Consider the following 14,163-nt stretch of genomic DNA (forward strand, 5'->3'; position numbering starts at 1 on the left):
ACATCACTACTTTATTTTATTGAAGTATTTCGTTGAGAAAAGGGGGGTCCCGGGTCGGGGGCCCATTTATTTGGTTTGCCTACCCTCGCGAAAATTCCTGGCGCCGCCACTGTATAACTTTGTTAATATCGGCCACGAATATCAGATATATCGGTTGTACTCATATCGGTTCATCCATAGTTATCATTATTATGAACTGAAAATGTATAATATTTAGTCTTTGGAACCTAGGAGCAACAAACACGTTTTCAGACGCTCATTTTCGTGTGTACATTTCTCATTGGCTAGACACTTTAGCACCTGCCACGTTCGGAAGGGCAAAGTTCCGGATATGTCTTCCCCCCGCTCGTAAAATGCTTTGCCAAAAAGCCCGGACAACTAAAATGCTTGTGCAAAGGCAATAGGTGATTATGAAAAAGAATTGCGCGCAGAGGCTCACGGGAGTTGGTTATTTTTTGACAAAGCGTCGGCTGCTTAAATTCGTCTGCACCTACCGAGGCCCGCGGTCGTCCGCGTTTAGTAAAAAGCACCAACCATCTATTGATTGTTTGAAAAGTTAGTATTTTTCTAAAATTATTAAAAATACATAAAGTTAACAAATTTATTATATATTTTTTTATTTCTTATAGTTCTAGACCAAGTATTGATAAAGAAACAAGCCCAATTTTAATAGAAGACACAAAGTTATATTTACATACATGTTTCCATTAGTCCTGAAAATGAATTAAAATCAATTTGGATAGAATTTAAAAATATTTCATTTAATAAATCAATTACCTTAATTTAACGACTTGGCAAACTTCTCTCAAAACGAAAAACGAAAAATCCTTTCGATTGAACAATGAAATTATAGAAATCTCGCTAACCCTTGGCCAACTAGCCAGACGAATTTACAAAAAGGGCCAATTTTGATACTTTCAACTTGGTAGTACTTAACCAAATCACGTGACCACCGATATTTTTCATAATCACCTATTGTGTTTGTAGCTCATAGTTGGAACGATCGGTTGATTTTTACCTCTCCGAGGGGACAAAGTCCCCTAGGAGGGGTTATACAACGACCGTGTCTGTCTGTGGGTCTGTGGGTGGGTCTGTGGGTGGGTCTGTCTGTCTGTCAGGACTGCGAACGCGTTCGCATTTTCGGTGCAAAGTGTAATCACTGCGTACGCAGTTTCTCAAAGGGTTGGCAAAACCACCGGGTGACGGTGAGCGTTAACGGATGCATTTGCGGTTTGGTTTGGATGGTGTTTTTTCGCTCACCGTCGTGACGGTTTGGTGTATTACGTTTCTGTAATGTTTATGCGTAGGTTGTGAGTGTTGAATTTGTTGTGTTTGTGTTCTGATGGTTGTGCATGTTGAGTCTGTTGTGTTTATATGGGCGTTTTCTCTCCAACTTCTTCTTAATGACTTTGGGACGGACCGAGTGCTGAGTGTAATGCTACCTCTCAACGTCCAATGGCAGGGTTTCCACCAGTTGTACACGGTATTCGTCTTAGTATCAATTTGCGATCGCATCGGGCGGGATTTGAACCCGAGACCTCCTGATTGACAGGCGGACGTTCTACCACAGAACCACCGACACTTGTTACGCCTTATTGAAAATTAGACCTTCAGCTTTATCGGAAGCGTATTTAATAGAGTACGAAATTTTGGTTTAATTGAAATAGAATTGAAATTGAAATTATTGCATCGAAGAAATTCTAATTTAGCGTTTCTCTATTGATTAAAAACAAATGCGCCACCCAGGTTTCGAACCCAGACCATTCGGCTTGGCAGTCGAGCGCTCTACCACAGAACCACCGATAGCTGCTTAGATTCACTGAAATTAAGACAGGCATCGTAAGCATAATAGGTAATAAAGTCTTTTTTTATTAATGAATTTATGAAGGCCTAATCTGGTATTTTTTAAAGGTTAAATCTTGTTTTAGCGCAGTCAGCCGAGATTAGAGGGTTAAAGGGTAGACCCTGTGGGTGGTCCACTTTCTTAACGACCTATATATAGTTCTGTTAATTCAAAGGAGATAATTTAACGTTAATTGCTTTAAGAGGTGGCAGTTAGTCAAGTGGCTCTCTGTGCTTTGTTGATGGTAAGGTTTTTGCTTCTTGTAAATACATTTGGTGTGGATATTTGGATATCTACGATTTCTAACGCAGTCAATGATTTCTTGGGTGTGCGAGTCATTATATGATATTGGAAATTGGACGGCATTGGTCTTTTTCATGTGGTATGCGTCACAACGTCAACAGGAAGTGAACGAGTCGTCCACTACCAGATATCTACGGTATCTTCATCAAGGGCGAGTGTTGAAATAAAATGAGCGTTAAAGATGCGGCAAGTATTTCGTAAGCGAGTAATTCCAAAAAGCCTCTGTAGATATTTCTTTCATTAAAATTTGCTTCGTATTATATTTAACTGATAAACTTGTTCTGTAAAAGGGTTTAATTCAATTGTGCATTGTTATAGTACGTCTAACTTACTGTTGTAACTACTTAACTTATGATATTCTGAATAAATTAAAATTGGTCGTTTCGTCTCAATTATTTTAATTATAATAAAAATTTTATACCGGGCGGGATAGAAATGGGTTAATATTTTTAACAAATAACTCTAAATTGCGGAGATATATATTTAAGGGTTATCTCGAGAAATTAATACCACTAGGGACAATTCTTCCGAGGAGAGGTATATTTTGGCTTGCCAACTTGTCTTTAGGAGTCCAGGACACTATTTTCCGATTTTTTAAATTACCAATTCTTCTAAATTCATAAATTTAGTTTTTCCTTAATTCACAACTCCACTCATTATAAAATCAACATTTTACCCAGGCAATATAAGAATTATAGGATAAAAATGTCTAAATTATGGGACTAAATCACCAATTTTAAGAAGTTCTGTAGGGTTAAAATATTAAAATACGCAAGTTTTAAAGCGTATATTTAAAAGGAGTCGTAAACTGTGTAAACTTTATTAAATCAAATATTTAAAATTCGCAATTCAAAAAGTAATTTTTTCGTTGATTTTCCAACGACTTTTAATTTTACCTTTGAGAAGAAGTCTTACCAGGTGGCGAAAATAGTCTCAAATTATCTAAAAAAACTCGTGCCTAGCTTATTATTATTATTATATTCAATTTTCGTGTTCCGTTTAACGACAAATTGTAAATCTGTCTATCAGATAATTTGTGAACGACCCCTAATCCTACTAGATTGATCACTCTAAACTTCACCCTAAACAAAACAATGATTTTCAAACTAAAACAATCGAAATGAAAAATAAAAGAAATATAAAAACATTCTTATTTTCATTCGAAAAGCGTTTGAGGATTAAAATGACAAAATACTGACATTTAAGAGGGGAAAACGCGCCTAAGACAACCTCTAATATTCTTCAAAGTTACCGTACTCCTCAATTAAAAGCTTTTATTCCGGTACAGTCTGCGTTAGGATACACTCCCACTAAATTCTAAATCGTTTCTTTTTTTTGTGCGCGCGCGAAAAAAGAAATGGAAATAATGGATGTCGGAAGACAGTCAATTATTATTTAAATTTCTGTCAAAATCCGGTTTGTAAAGCATTAACTACGACTACGTTCATTTTTTGTTCTCGACTCCTTCAAATCTATTTTCGTCTTTTCTTATTCCTAAGATTCCTTTTTTTCTCTCCTGGGAAAATGGATTATCTTAGTCGATGCACATTCTTCAAGTTACTAATGGGTTAATTTCGGGACAATCACTTTTACTAGAAACACGTTATTGGGCCATATTTCTTCCGAATAATGAGACAATCTGGATTTAAGTGTTTGTGCTTTTTATGTTATTAATAGCTCCAGTAAGTAGTTTAACTTTTTGGTACAAGAGGTACAGAATACGCTACCTGAGAGCAAAAATCAAACAAGTTTAAAAATCTCTTTCTGGGAATAATTTAATTTTATGTTGATATATCTATCCTCCTTGGGCAGATACAATAGTGCCATGCCTCTATCAGTGTTGCCAATGTGTGTGATCCCACATGGTGGGATTTTTCGTGATGTTTTAGGCTGTGTGGGATAAAGGGATTTTTAAGCGAAAATCATAGATTTTGTGGGATTTTTGACCTGAAAAGTTTTTCTTAATTTTTTTTTGAAAAACCACTATTTCCGAAAACATTATCTAGCTTATCTTTTTGTCAGATACCTTTTTGTGAATCAAATTGAATTAAAAAATTTGTATTTTTTAATTGTTTTTTGAATTTAACTTTTTTCCCGCGCTGGCCTACGAAACTGGAAAATATTTGGCATGTTTTCCGATGAGTTTTGGGAGGGGGCGTGGCTGAAAACGTGTTCGGGGTTTGGCTGAAAATTTTGTAACTCCTCATTGTCCTCAAACATTGGCAACACCATAGAGTATATTTCTATACTCTATGGCAGCGGTTCCCAATTTTATTTTTCTATGGAACCCTAAATTATCCACCTAATTCTGGTGGAACCCCAACTAATTTTTTTACTTATCTTAAGACTCTTGACACAAACAAAGATGGCCGCGCTGATAATTCTCGGAACCCCTGTGATCCTTCCACGGAACCCTAGGGTTCCGCGAAACACCTTTTGGGAACCACTGCTCTATGGCAACACTGGCCACTATTTCTTTTCTATCTCTATGGTGATTACCATAGTGATTACTGATTAGAGCAGTGTTGCCAATGTGTGGGATAAATCCCACATTGTGGGATTTTTGGCGATTTTTTGGGCTGTGTGGGATAAAGGGATTTTTAAGCGAAAATCATTGATTTGGTGGGATTTTTGGCCTGAATTTTTGAAAAAACACTATTTCCAGAAATTCATAAACCGAAAATATCAGACAATAACCATAATATTAAATCTCTTGCAATATTAAAAATACTGCTCATTTAAGCGTACGTTTCAATCAAAGAAGATGGTAAAATGACTTAACAAAAAATTTCCTATAGATTTTTTTTATAAAAATTATTAGTAATTTGTATTTAATTTTTTTTTCCCGCGCTGGCCTACGAAACTGGAAAATATTTGGCATGTTTTCCGCTGAGTTTTGGGAGGGGGCGTGGCTAAAAACGTGTAGGGGGTTTGGCTGGAAATTTTGGAACTGGACTGTGGGATTTTCGCTCGTCAAACATTGGCAACACTGGATTAGATCATGGTCCGTGATTAGATTCAAAATTTAATGGCTGCGGAAAGAAGCCAAAACCCCGAAACCGTTCGGGAATTGTTTTTTATTGCAATTAAGAAGCTCGTGCATGATTTCGGTGCTGATGTACTTGATTTAGAGTACATTTCTGTACGCGGAAACAACTCAGTCATAATTTCAAGAAAAAATCATGCCTACTATCCTCCTGATTTTGTAAGCGAGTTTCAAATACCTAACCAAGGCTTAAGAAATGCTGGGGAATTTTGTGAATTGAATGTCACTTTAAAACCAGTTAGAGTTGTGATTTCAATAGAGACATTTACTGCATCACTTCAACTTCACTCGAGGGAACTAAAAACTATTCCAAATTCGTTCTGGTTTAAGGAAAATGGTAATTTGTGGCAGTTATCTGAAGATTTATTGGGAATGCTGGAAAAAGTGAGAGAGGTAGATGATGGAATGTATCAAATTTGTTGTGGTTTAACAAGGGATGAATTAGGATCCAAAACTCATTCACCCTATTTAATCTGTCTAAACTACCCGTATACAAAGTATGTGTCCATTAAATGTGAGGGTGTTTTCCAGAGGTGTATTAATAATCATAACCTCAACCTCCCTCGCTGTAAAAATTGTAAACAGTGGTTAAAAAGGACTCGAAAAATTGCTAACCTAAAAGCACGCACACAATTGGAAAAAGGCCCAGCTAAGATATTAAAAGTTGAGGAATTTCAAGATTAACTCCTAGAAGCAGAAAAAAAAAGCATTTCAAATATTCGCATTGAGCGTAAAAATATGGGCTGAAGTCTAAAGTCATTGAAAAAAAATTGCAAAATTAACATTAAAATTAATGAGGAACAATCCAATGAACTGAAGGAAATTGTTGGTTTAATATCCACTGAATTACCAGATAAACTTAATGAAGTTAAAAATGCTGCACCAGATATACCAACAAGAATAGCTCTAAGACAAGCTTGGAGAAAGGATCGTAAAGTTCGACATAAAACAGACAAGAAGCACTTTTTTGGAGATCAAATTAAAAATGGTGAGTTTTAAGAGTAGTTTTGAAAACAATTTTAAATTTTAAGAAAATTATTAAAAAATAAAATATTTAGAAACTGGATCCAAAGGAAACGTATGGTCAATGATAACCTATCGGCTGGCTCTCACTGTTTATGTTCGTAGCCCTTCAGCATTTAAAGCATTACTAAGGTTCAAGTTGCTACAGCTTCTGAGCGAGGCCTCACTCAAGGAATTTACTAGAGCAAACTTAGAAAGAACTGGACTATCACATGACTACATTTGTGAACAAAAAGTTTTGTATGAGAAATTGAAAGAGGAAAAAATTCAACTTGGCCAGAAACCCCCTTTAGCTGAGGGAGTACTTATCTTTGATGCGGTGAAAATTATCGGGAAGGTCATGTGGAATTAAAAAAAATAATAAACTTATGGGTTTAGCGATGACCACTAACGAAATTGGTTCTCTACATGATGTTTATTCAACGTTAAGAGATGAAAAACCAGATAAAACACAGTATATGCTTCAGTTTCTATGGAGAGACATTTCGAATAGCTTAGGACCCTACATCTCTTCAGTTGGCACGATTAAACAAAACTTGCTCTATGGCTTAATTATGGATGTTATAGGACTTTTTGAAATGCACGACTTTCATATCCGAGGACTTGTTTGCGAAGGGGCAACCACGAACATTGGTGTTATGAGGACAAATGTCAATCATAAAGGAAGTTTTGGATTTTCAAATAAAAACGAACATGAAATTCCCGTCAGCTTCCCAAATCCATTCTGGCCATTCCAGGACATTTTTTGGATAATTTGCCCATCACATGAGGTTTGTTAATAGAAAGTAACAATTAGTTGCGTATGAACTTAGGTATAAGGCGGTTTAGCTAAACCCGGGCTCCACTTCTTTGAGTTGATTTGTAAATTATTTCCATGAGTATCGAAGAAACGTTCTGCCACTACTGACGTGACTGAGATAGAGGTTCTCTAAGCAGACTATGATAATTTTTTATTTCAATTGTAAATTTTGACAATGAGGATTTGTTTCATTGGTAATCTTGATAATAGGTGTTTATAACCATACATGATTTACCTTTCTACTTAGCGGCCTTTTTGCTCAGTTACACCACTAGAGGGAGAAAGTTTCTTCCTAAATTCCTGTAGATGAGTATGTATTAATACAATTCAGCTCTAACCTTTTTTTTAGCTTAAAAAATAGGGACCTGGGTTGCTATTCTGGTAACAGCTATATACAACACTAATTTAATTGGGTATGTTTGGTTTTAATAATTTTTTCCCAACAGTTGAAGAACCTCATAGCTGCACTGTATCAATCTAAACCAGGATCAACTCGCTTATTTTCAAATAATGAGGTGGAATTTGGATGGAATCCGATTATACAGCTGTATGACATTAATATCAAGCGGAAAGAGCAAAATCTACTATCGTTAGTGAAGGGTTTTCAGAAACTACATGTCTATCGAGACCCATGGACACGGCAAACAGTGATTACGGTGAAGGTGATGCAGGTACATATGAAATATTAATTAACCTAAAAGCAAATTCCATGAAACATGATTTAGGTGGTTTTTCTTTTAAACAGTTATTTTAGTTTAATGGCGTTTCAACAGGAAACAAAATCCTATAAGGTTTTAAAAGGGGCACCACCAAGGGGGTTTTTGGGGGTTCAACCCTCCCCTAAAATACTGATGACTGGGGGGGGGAGGTTGTCTAATAAAAATCAGTAAGACCTCCATCAGCACCCTCCTTGAAATTTTTACCTCAATACCCCTCCTTGAGATAAAATCCTGGATACGCCGCCCTTGGGCACCACTTTTCAAATGGCACCCCTTAATCCAAAATGTTTTCACACACCGGTTTTAGGTTTTTATGCTTATAACTCCATTTAAGTGTACTCTACAAAACTAATATATTTTCATATTTCAACCATTATTTTAGTTCTATAATTCTCAGTGGCGTAGCTCGCTAGAGTACTTTACCCACAATGTCTGTTTTTTTTTCTATTCTTTCTATTTCAACTTGTATCAATTGTGCTCCATTTCTTCCCTCGCGATACTGCCTATATATTTAGAGGGTTCTACTCTGTAAAATGTTATTTTTACGTTTTAATAAATGTTTCACAAAAGGCCAGTCAAAATGTTAGGTGGATATTGCTTTAGGATTTTTAACCTGATGATAATGTAATTGTTTAACATTTTCATTTTTAGCAAGAGGAAGTGTTGTCAGCACTCTATGGAATAGCTATGCCGGACAATGAGCCTAAACCACCTAACTCTGACGAAATTTTAGAAACTTTCAATTTTCTATACGCATGCAGTCAACTGTTTGAAAATGGAATCTTATTTCAAGATGGATTTGTCAGTGATATGAGTCATCAGGCAATTAAAAGTATAAAGAGTGGCCACCAATATTTTGTTAATTGGATAAATAGTTTAGTAAGTAAGTAAATTATACCACAGTTTTATCCCAGGTCGAAAATATTAATTGAATTTTTTTTAGGTAAATTTCCTGGGTTGGAAACTCCAGAATTTATTTTGGCAGGTATGATAGCATAAGTAACATAATAACAATAAGTTTGACAATTAACAACTAATAATAATCAACTAAATTTATTATATTTTAGACATGGGATAGACTGAGGATAATGGTGTATGGTTTTCTTGGATTGGTGGAAACCTTTCTTAGTGATAACCCAGGATATTTCATTTGCCCAGGAAGGATAAATGGTAGCGCAGTGGAAACACTACTTTCTCAATTTCGGTTTTCTATGGCTGGAAAATTGTCTGGGGTAAATTACGCAGTGAGGAACTGTAAAAATGAAGGAAGTAGTAACTGGGAAAAAATTCAAACATTATAATTAGCGTAGGGCCCCTCTTTCAATTGCCACAACTGACCTAAAACGGTTAAGAAAAATAAAACCCAAAGGGATTTAACAAATTTTGGTTAAATGAAATAAAGAGGACATTTTAATGTTACAACAATTATATTCTCCATGTTTGTAAGTGACTTTTGGTAATATATACTTATGATCTATCACATATGTGCTCATTAATAATATAAATTATTTTCTTTGGTACACATAGCTGTTTTTTAGCTCTCAATTTGTTAGTTAATACAATGCCATTCAAAACATTTGAATCGGTGTCATTAGGAACTTTAGAATCACTTTTTTTCTAGAAACTCTTCACAATATAAGAAAAAATCATCTTCAATAAAAAAAATCATCACCATCAACTACGAGGTTAACATTCACGCTGTATGAATCTTCAATTTTTTTATCCGATCTGGGTTTTTTGGTCTTAAGTGTGTTTTTTTTTTCTCTTGGTTGAGAAGAAAAAATTTGGAGTTTGTCTCCATATCTCGCATTTACCATTTTACTTAAAAATATATTTGTGTATAATTCCTGATATTCTGTTAGGATTTTAGTATTTGGTCCCAGTTTAGCTTTGAGAGCTGATTTCTCAAGTTCAAATCTTCTAAGAGTTTTGGCCTACCAAATTTAGCAAAGTCTTTTCCGTGAACTTGAAAATTTTCTTTTGTAATCACAGAAAGAGCCAATTCTTCAAACGACTTTAAAAAAGTAACAAAATTTTTATTTAGGAAATAAAAACTCCCTCGGTTTCTTTCCCTTAAACTTGAATAACTATACAGCGATCTAGCAAAACCATTGTTGACTTTTACAGGAGAGTCGCATTGTTCTACTCTAGATATGTAATAATTTGTAACTTTTTCACTTTCATATATTATTGCACTGTGTTTGTCTTAAAACGTTGTTAAGCTCCAATAGCAAATCTTGCAATATATCACAGATATTTCCAGTAATAAGACAATTGATAGAAACTACAAAACCACTAACAGTGCAAGTATTTTTATTAATAGTGTCAAGCACTTCATACCATTTCCTTAATAAAATGTACAAGATTATTGAAAATTGGTTCAAATTTAAATTACATATTTAAAATATAGTTATAACATCGGGGTATTGTGTGTACTTAAATGTCCGTGACAACTTGATTAATAACTGAAAATTACCGAGGTTCTAAGGTAAAACAAAAAATGCGTTTTTGTTAAAAAAAATCTTGACATTTATTCCTTCGTGCATTTTCTCCTACAATCATTCAAACTAAAGCCGCGTTCACATTAGACACTTTGAAAACGTTTTAAACCGGTTTCGAAAGATGGAATTGTAAAATTATGGTGTCGAATGTATTTTTCGTATTACTATTAAAACATTTGACTCCGAAATTGTTGAATTTTATCTTTCAAAACGTTTCCAAAGTACGTAGTGCGAATGGGGCCGTTAGTTTTAATACATTTTGACCTCTAGAGCGCCTTGTTCAACATTCCCCCCTCTGCCCTCCTATAGCTACGTCTCTGCCCCAGCCCCGTTCTTTATAGCCAAGCTGGGCCTTCTAAAACGCGACCTAGAGGACAGTACCTAGCCAAACGCACCTAGTATCGTCCAAATGCCAAATGAGCAGTCGGCGGAATGAGTAGTCGGCGAAACGAGTAGTCGGCCAAACGAGCACGCGGCCAAATGGACAGTCGGACAAATGAGCAGTCCATTTGGCCGACTGTACATTTGTCCGATTTCTCAGTCGGCCAAATGGACAGTCGGCGTAACGTGTATTTTGTGGTCGGCCAAATGAGAAGTCGGCCAAACGAAACTCTCCCGTTGCGTTCTCCTTGTGTGGGGTGCTGTGTTTGTTAGTCCTAGGTGTAAGTTTCTATTTTTTTCACGGTCGGGTGTCACCCCTAAAACGGCGCCCCTTTCCCCCAAACTACGCCATTGGCTCGCTCTACTCAAGCAAATTGCGATACGTAACTTTTCAAAGAAATTCGAATTAGGAATTATCGAATTGCTTTACATAACTTCATTTTCAAAGGTTTATTTTTAGTATATTTCAAATATTAGATTGCTATTGCGATTATTATAACCATAAAAAACTAAAATATTGTTTTTCTCAAAATGTTTCCTTTTTTTACTTATCAAATATCTTCCGGAAAAAACTTTTGAAAATAAGAAAATTCTGGATTAACTAACTAATAATATTTTATTGCCACAATTTTACATTTCCCTTTGGGATATGCTCTTGCAAACTTCTTTTAATGAAAAATTGGAATAAAATGGTATGACAGTGTTTACAATGATTTTATCATATACACCACGGTTATAATAGATAACTTTCTTAATATCGGCTGATATTATCGGCCACTTATAGTCGATATATCGGCTGTACCCATATCGGTGCCTCCTTAGTTTAAATCGACTATTATGCGTTAATCATATAAGTCTGATTTAAAAATAAATATCGGTTTAATCTTAGACCAATTAATAAAGGATGATACAATTAATAGGGAATCAATGTTAGTTTAAAGCAACGCCTGACGCCAGCGCTCTAGTGGTGAATTTTGGAAACTTTTCTACTCAAAACAAACTACCTCGTTAATCTTCAAAAGCTAGGAGCTGATCACGTGGCACAAGAGTAGATATATTTCAAACCTCTCCCACCAGAGAACGCGAGAGACACGTTTCTATTTGAGAGTATAAGAGTAGAGTTTACCGTCCCATATTTTTTGGTCAAAAAAATTTCTCATTACATTTTTGATTGGCTGGGGCATTCGGGACTCCACCTTAAAGGGGAACGGCCAAGCTTTTCCAAATATGGCCTTTTTTCCGTATCAAAAGATTAACAAGACGTTCAATATACTAACACGTACCTTTTTTGTCTTGAAAAAATAGCTTTTGGCCCAAAAAGTTGAAACGAAAAATAACGCCAGGTGTTTGGGTTTGAATTTTCGCCGCCATCTTAGGGGCTGCCTCCAGCGCTCCTAACCCCGTATGAGCGATTTGCGAACTATCCTAACTTTTAAAATCGCGCAATTTAGGCTTAAGTCTCTTATAACTGGAAGGCGCTGCGCGTGCAAAACAATTTTTTCGCGTCTTCAGCAGCGCGCGCAGTAGAGAAATTATCATTAGACACCGTTGTGTTTTGAAATTTCGCTTTACTATGTGAATTTAATCTGATTTAAAATGCGATTAAACTAATTAGCGAGCCATAAGTTACGATTGGCTTACGAACTTTAATTCCCAAAACGATAAAAGTGAAGGAGTCGATCGACATCTCTCCATCGCGTCGTTAAGAATAAATTCTGGGCTTCGAATTACGGCGGTTGTCAAGGCAACGACCAGCTCACATTTTATCCGTTACGTCAAGGCCGCCGCGTGACCTCTCAACCACGTTTTCGACTCTGAAAAAAAAACAAGTTGCCAAAAGGAAAAAACAGCCCGGTGCTTCAGTCGCCATCTACATTCGTGAAACCGAACTTTTGAAGTTAAAACACAGTAATATTTTAATATTAATTTCCTTTAATTAATTCAATTCTAAAATGAAGATTTTAAAATTACCTTCGAGCCCCACGGGATAAAGGGCTAAATATTCTTAGAACAGAGTAAACTTCTCCGTCTCGAAGAGTTGGAAATTTACCAAAAATGTGAAAGAGATTTTGAAATCCGGGATTTGACGCTCGATTTCAAGATTTCTTGTTAGAAGTTAGATTTCGAATTTCTTCACTTTTGTCCCGGATTTCGGGATTTATCGTCGGATTTCGGGATTTCTCGATTTCTCGCTGGATTTCAAGATTTCACGTCGGATTTCGGGATTACTGGTCGGATTTGGTGGATTATCGTAGGATTTTGTGGATTATCTTAGGATTTAGAGGATTCTCGTCGGATTTTGGGATTTCCCAATTTCTCGCTGGATTTCAAGATTTAACGTTTGATTTCGGGATTTATTTTCGGATTTCAAGATTTTGTAATTTTAGGATTTCCCGACAGATTTCTGGATTTCTTGCCAGATTTCGAAATTTCGAAAAAAATCTCCAGAGTTTGAAGGAATGTAGACTGGATTTCGGATTTCTCGAAAAGTGTACGGGATTTCTTTGAATGTACGACCCGTCGATCCCCCTCTATACCCTGGGAAACAAATTTCAGATATTAATTAATTAATTCAATTCTAAAATGACGATTTTAAAATTAATTTCGAGTCACACGAAATAAAGGGCTAACTATTCTTAGAACAGACAGCGACGAAGCTCTATACCCTGGGAACCAGATTGCAGATTTGCAACGGCCGCTCTACCTTTGGAAATTATGTGAACCAAAACTAAATAGCGCCGATTTAATTTGGGTCGGCAACGACGTTTCGTGAAAATCACCCGGCGCCGGAACTTAAAATATTTTCCCACTTAAAAATTTAATTTAAAGTAACACCTTGACGTAAGTACCACAACCACCGTCATTTGTAATAACATCCGCTTCTACATTAAAAAGATCATGGCTACCCTGTTTTAAATGATTTTGCAACAAGGACTAGCGATTGAACATTAATACAATGATTTTTCCGCGCGAGCTTAATTGCAAAGTCCGTAAGATAATGTTTTATCTGGGGGTGCTCTTTTTTGGAAATGTAAGATGACTAAGGTCATCTATAGATCGGATAATGAAGCTACTCGGATGATACAGTTTTAGTTGTCAAAGATAATATAAACCCCATACCAAAGATTCGAATTGTGAGAGCTTTCTGATTTCCGATTTTGTAACGAAGCGATTACCCACTTCCGGCACGTGACCCCCGTCGGTCCTGCCACCTAGGAGCAACAAACACAACACCCCACACAAGGAGAACGCAACCCGTCAAAAGTCGTGCATTTTCTTGTGTACGTTTTTCATTGGCTAGACGCTTTGGCGCCTGCTGCCGTCGGATGGGGAAAATTCGGAAATTGTTTTCCCCTCCGCCCGTAAAACGTTCGGCGTAAGGGCTCGTGACGCTCGTCCAATGAAATTCGTACACAACCCTTCGTTGGCGTGTTTAAAGGCTAGCTGCGTTCTCCTTGTGTTTGTTGCTTCTAGCTGCCACGGCCAACTTTGATCACGAGCTCTGCGTGAACAGCGCGTCATCAAAGTTGGCCGTGGTCTTATCTAAA

General features: G+C 36.3%; 2 protein-coding genes across 5 annotated transcripts in view; one reads left to right on the forward strand and one right to left on the reverse strand.

Annotated features, from left to right (window-relative positions):
* Nucleotides 1–14,163, reverse strand: part of LOC149961306 (uncharacterized) — a 156,343-nt gene that overhangs the window by 77,664 nt on the left and 64,516 nt on the right. The gene's annotated exons all lie outside the window — the stretch shown is intronic.
* Nucleotides 5,158–9,227, forward strand: LOC149961308 (uncharacterized). Of its 2 annotated transcripts, none has more exons than XM_090176775.1 (6): nt 5,158–6,180; nt 6,251–6,985; nt 7,461–7,685; nt 8,385–8,616; nt 8,677–8,718; nt 8,801–8,890. In XM_090176775.1, exons 2-6 carry the CDS (start codon nt 6,584–6,586, stop codon nt 8,809–8,811), a joined length of 912 nt encoding a protein of 303 aa, XP_090032901.1. In that variant the 5' UTR covers nt 5,158–6,180; nt 6,251–6,583; the 3' UTR covers nt 8,812–8,890. The 2 variants fall into 2 exon arrangements, with proteins under 2 accessions (XP_090032901.1, XP_090032891.1); XM_090176765.1 differs by having other exon boundaries at nt 5,159–6,180; nt 8,385–8,612; nt 8,801–9,227.

This window comes from Leiobunum rupestre, chromosome 1 (genome assembly GCF_980474605.1).
Source record: "Leiobunum rupestre chromosome 1, qqLeiRupe1.1.hap1, whole genome shotgun sequence".
Taxonomy (NCBI): domain Eukaryota; kingdom Metazoa; phylum Arthropoda; class Arachnida; order Opiliones; family Sclerosomatidae; genus Leiobunum; species Leiobunum rupestre.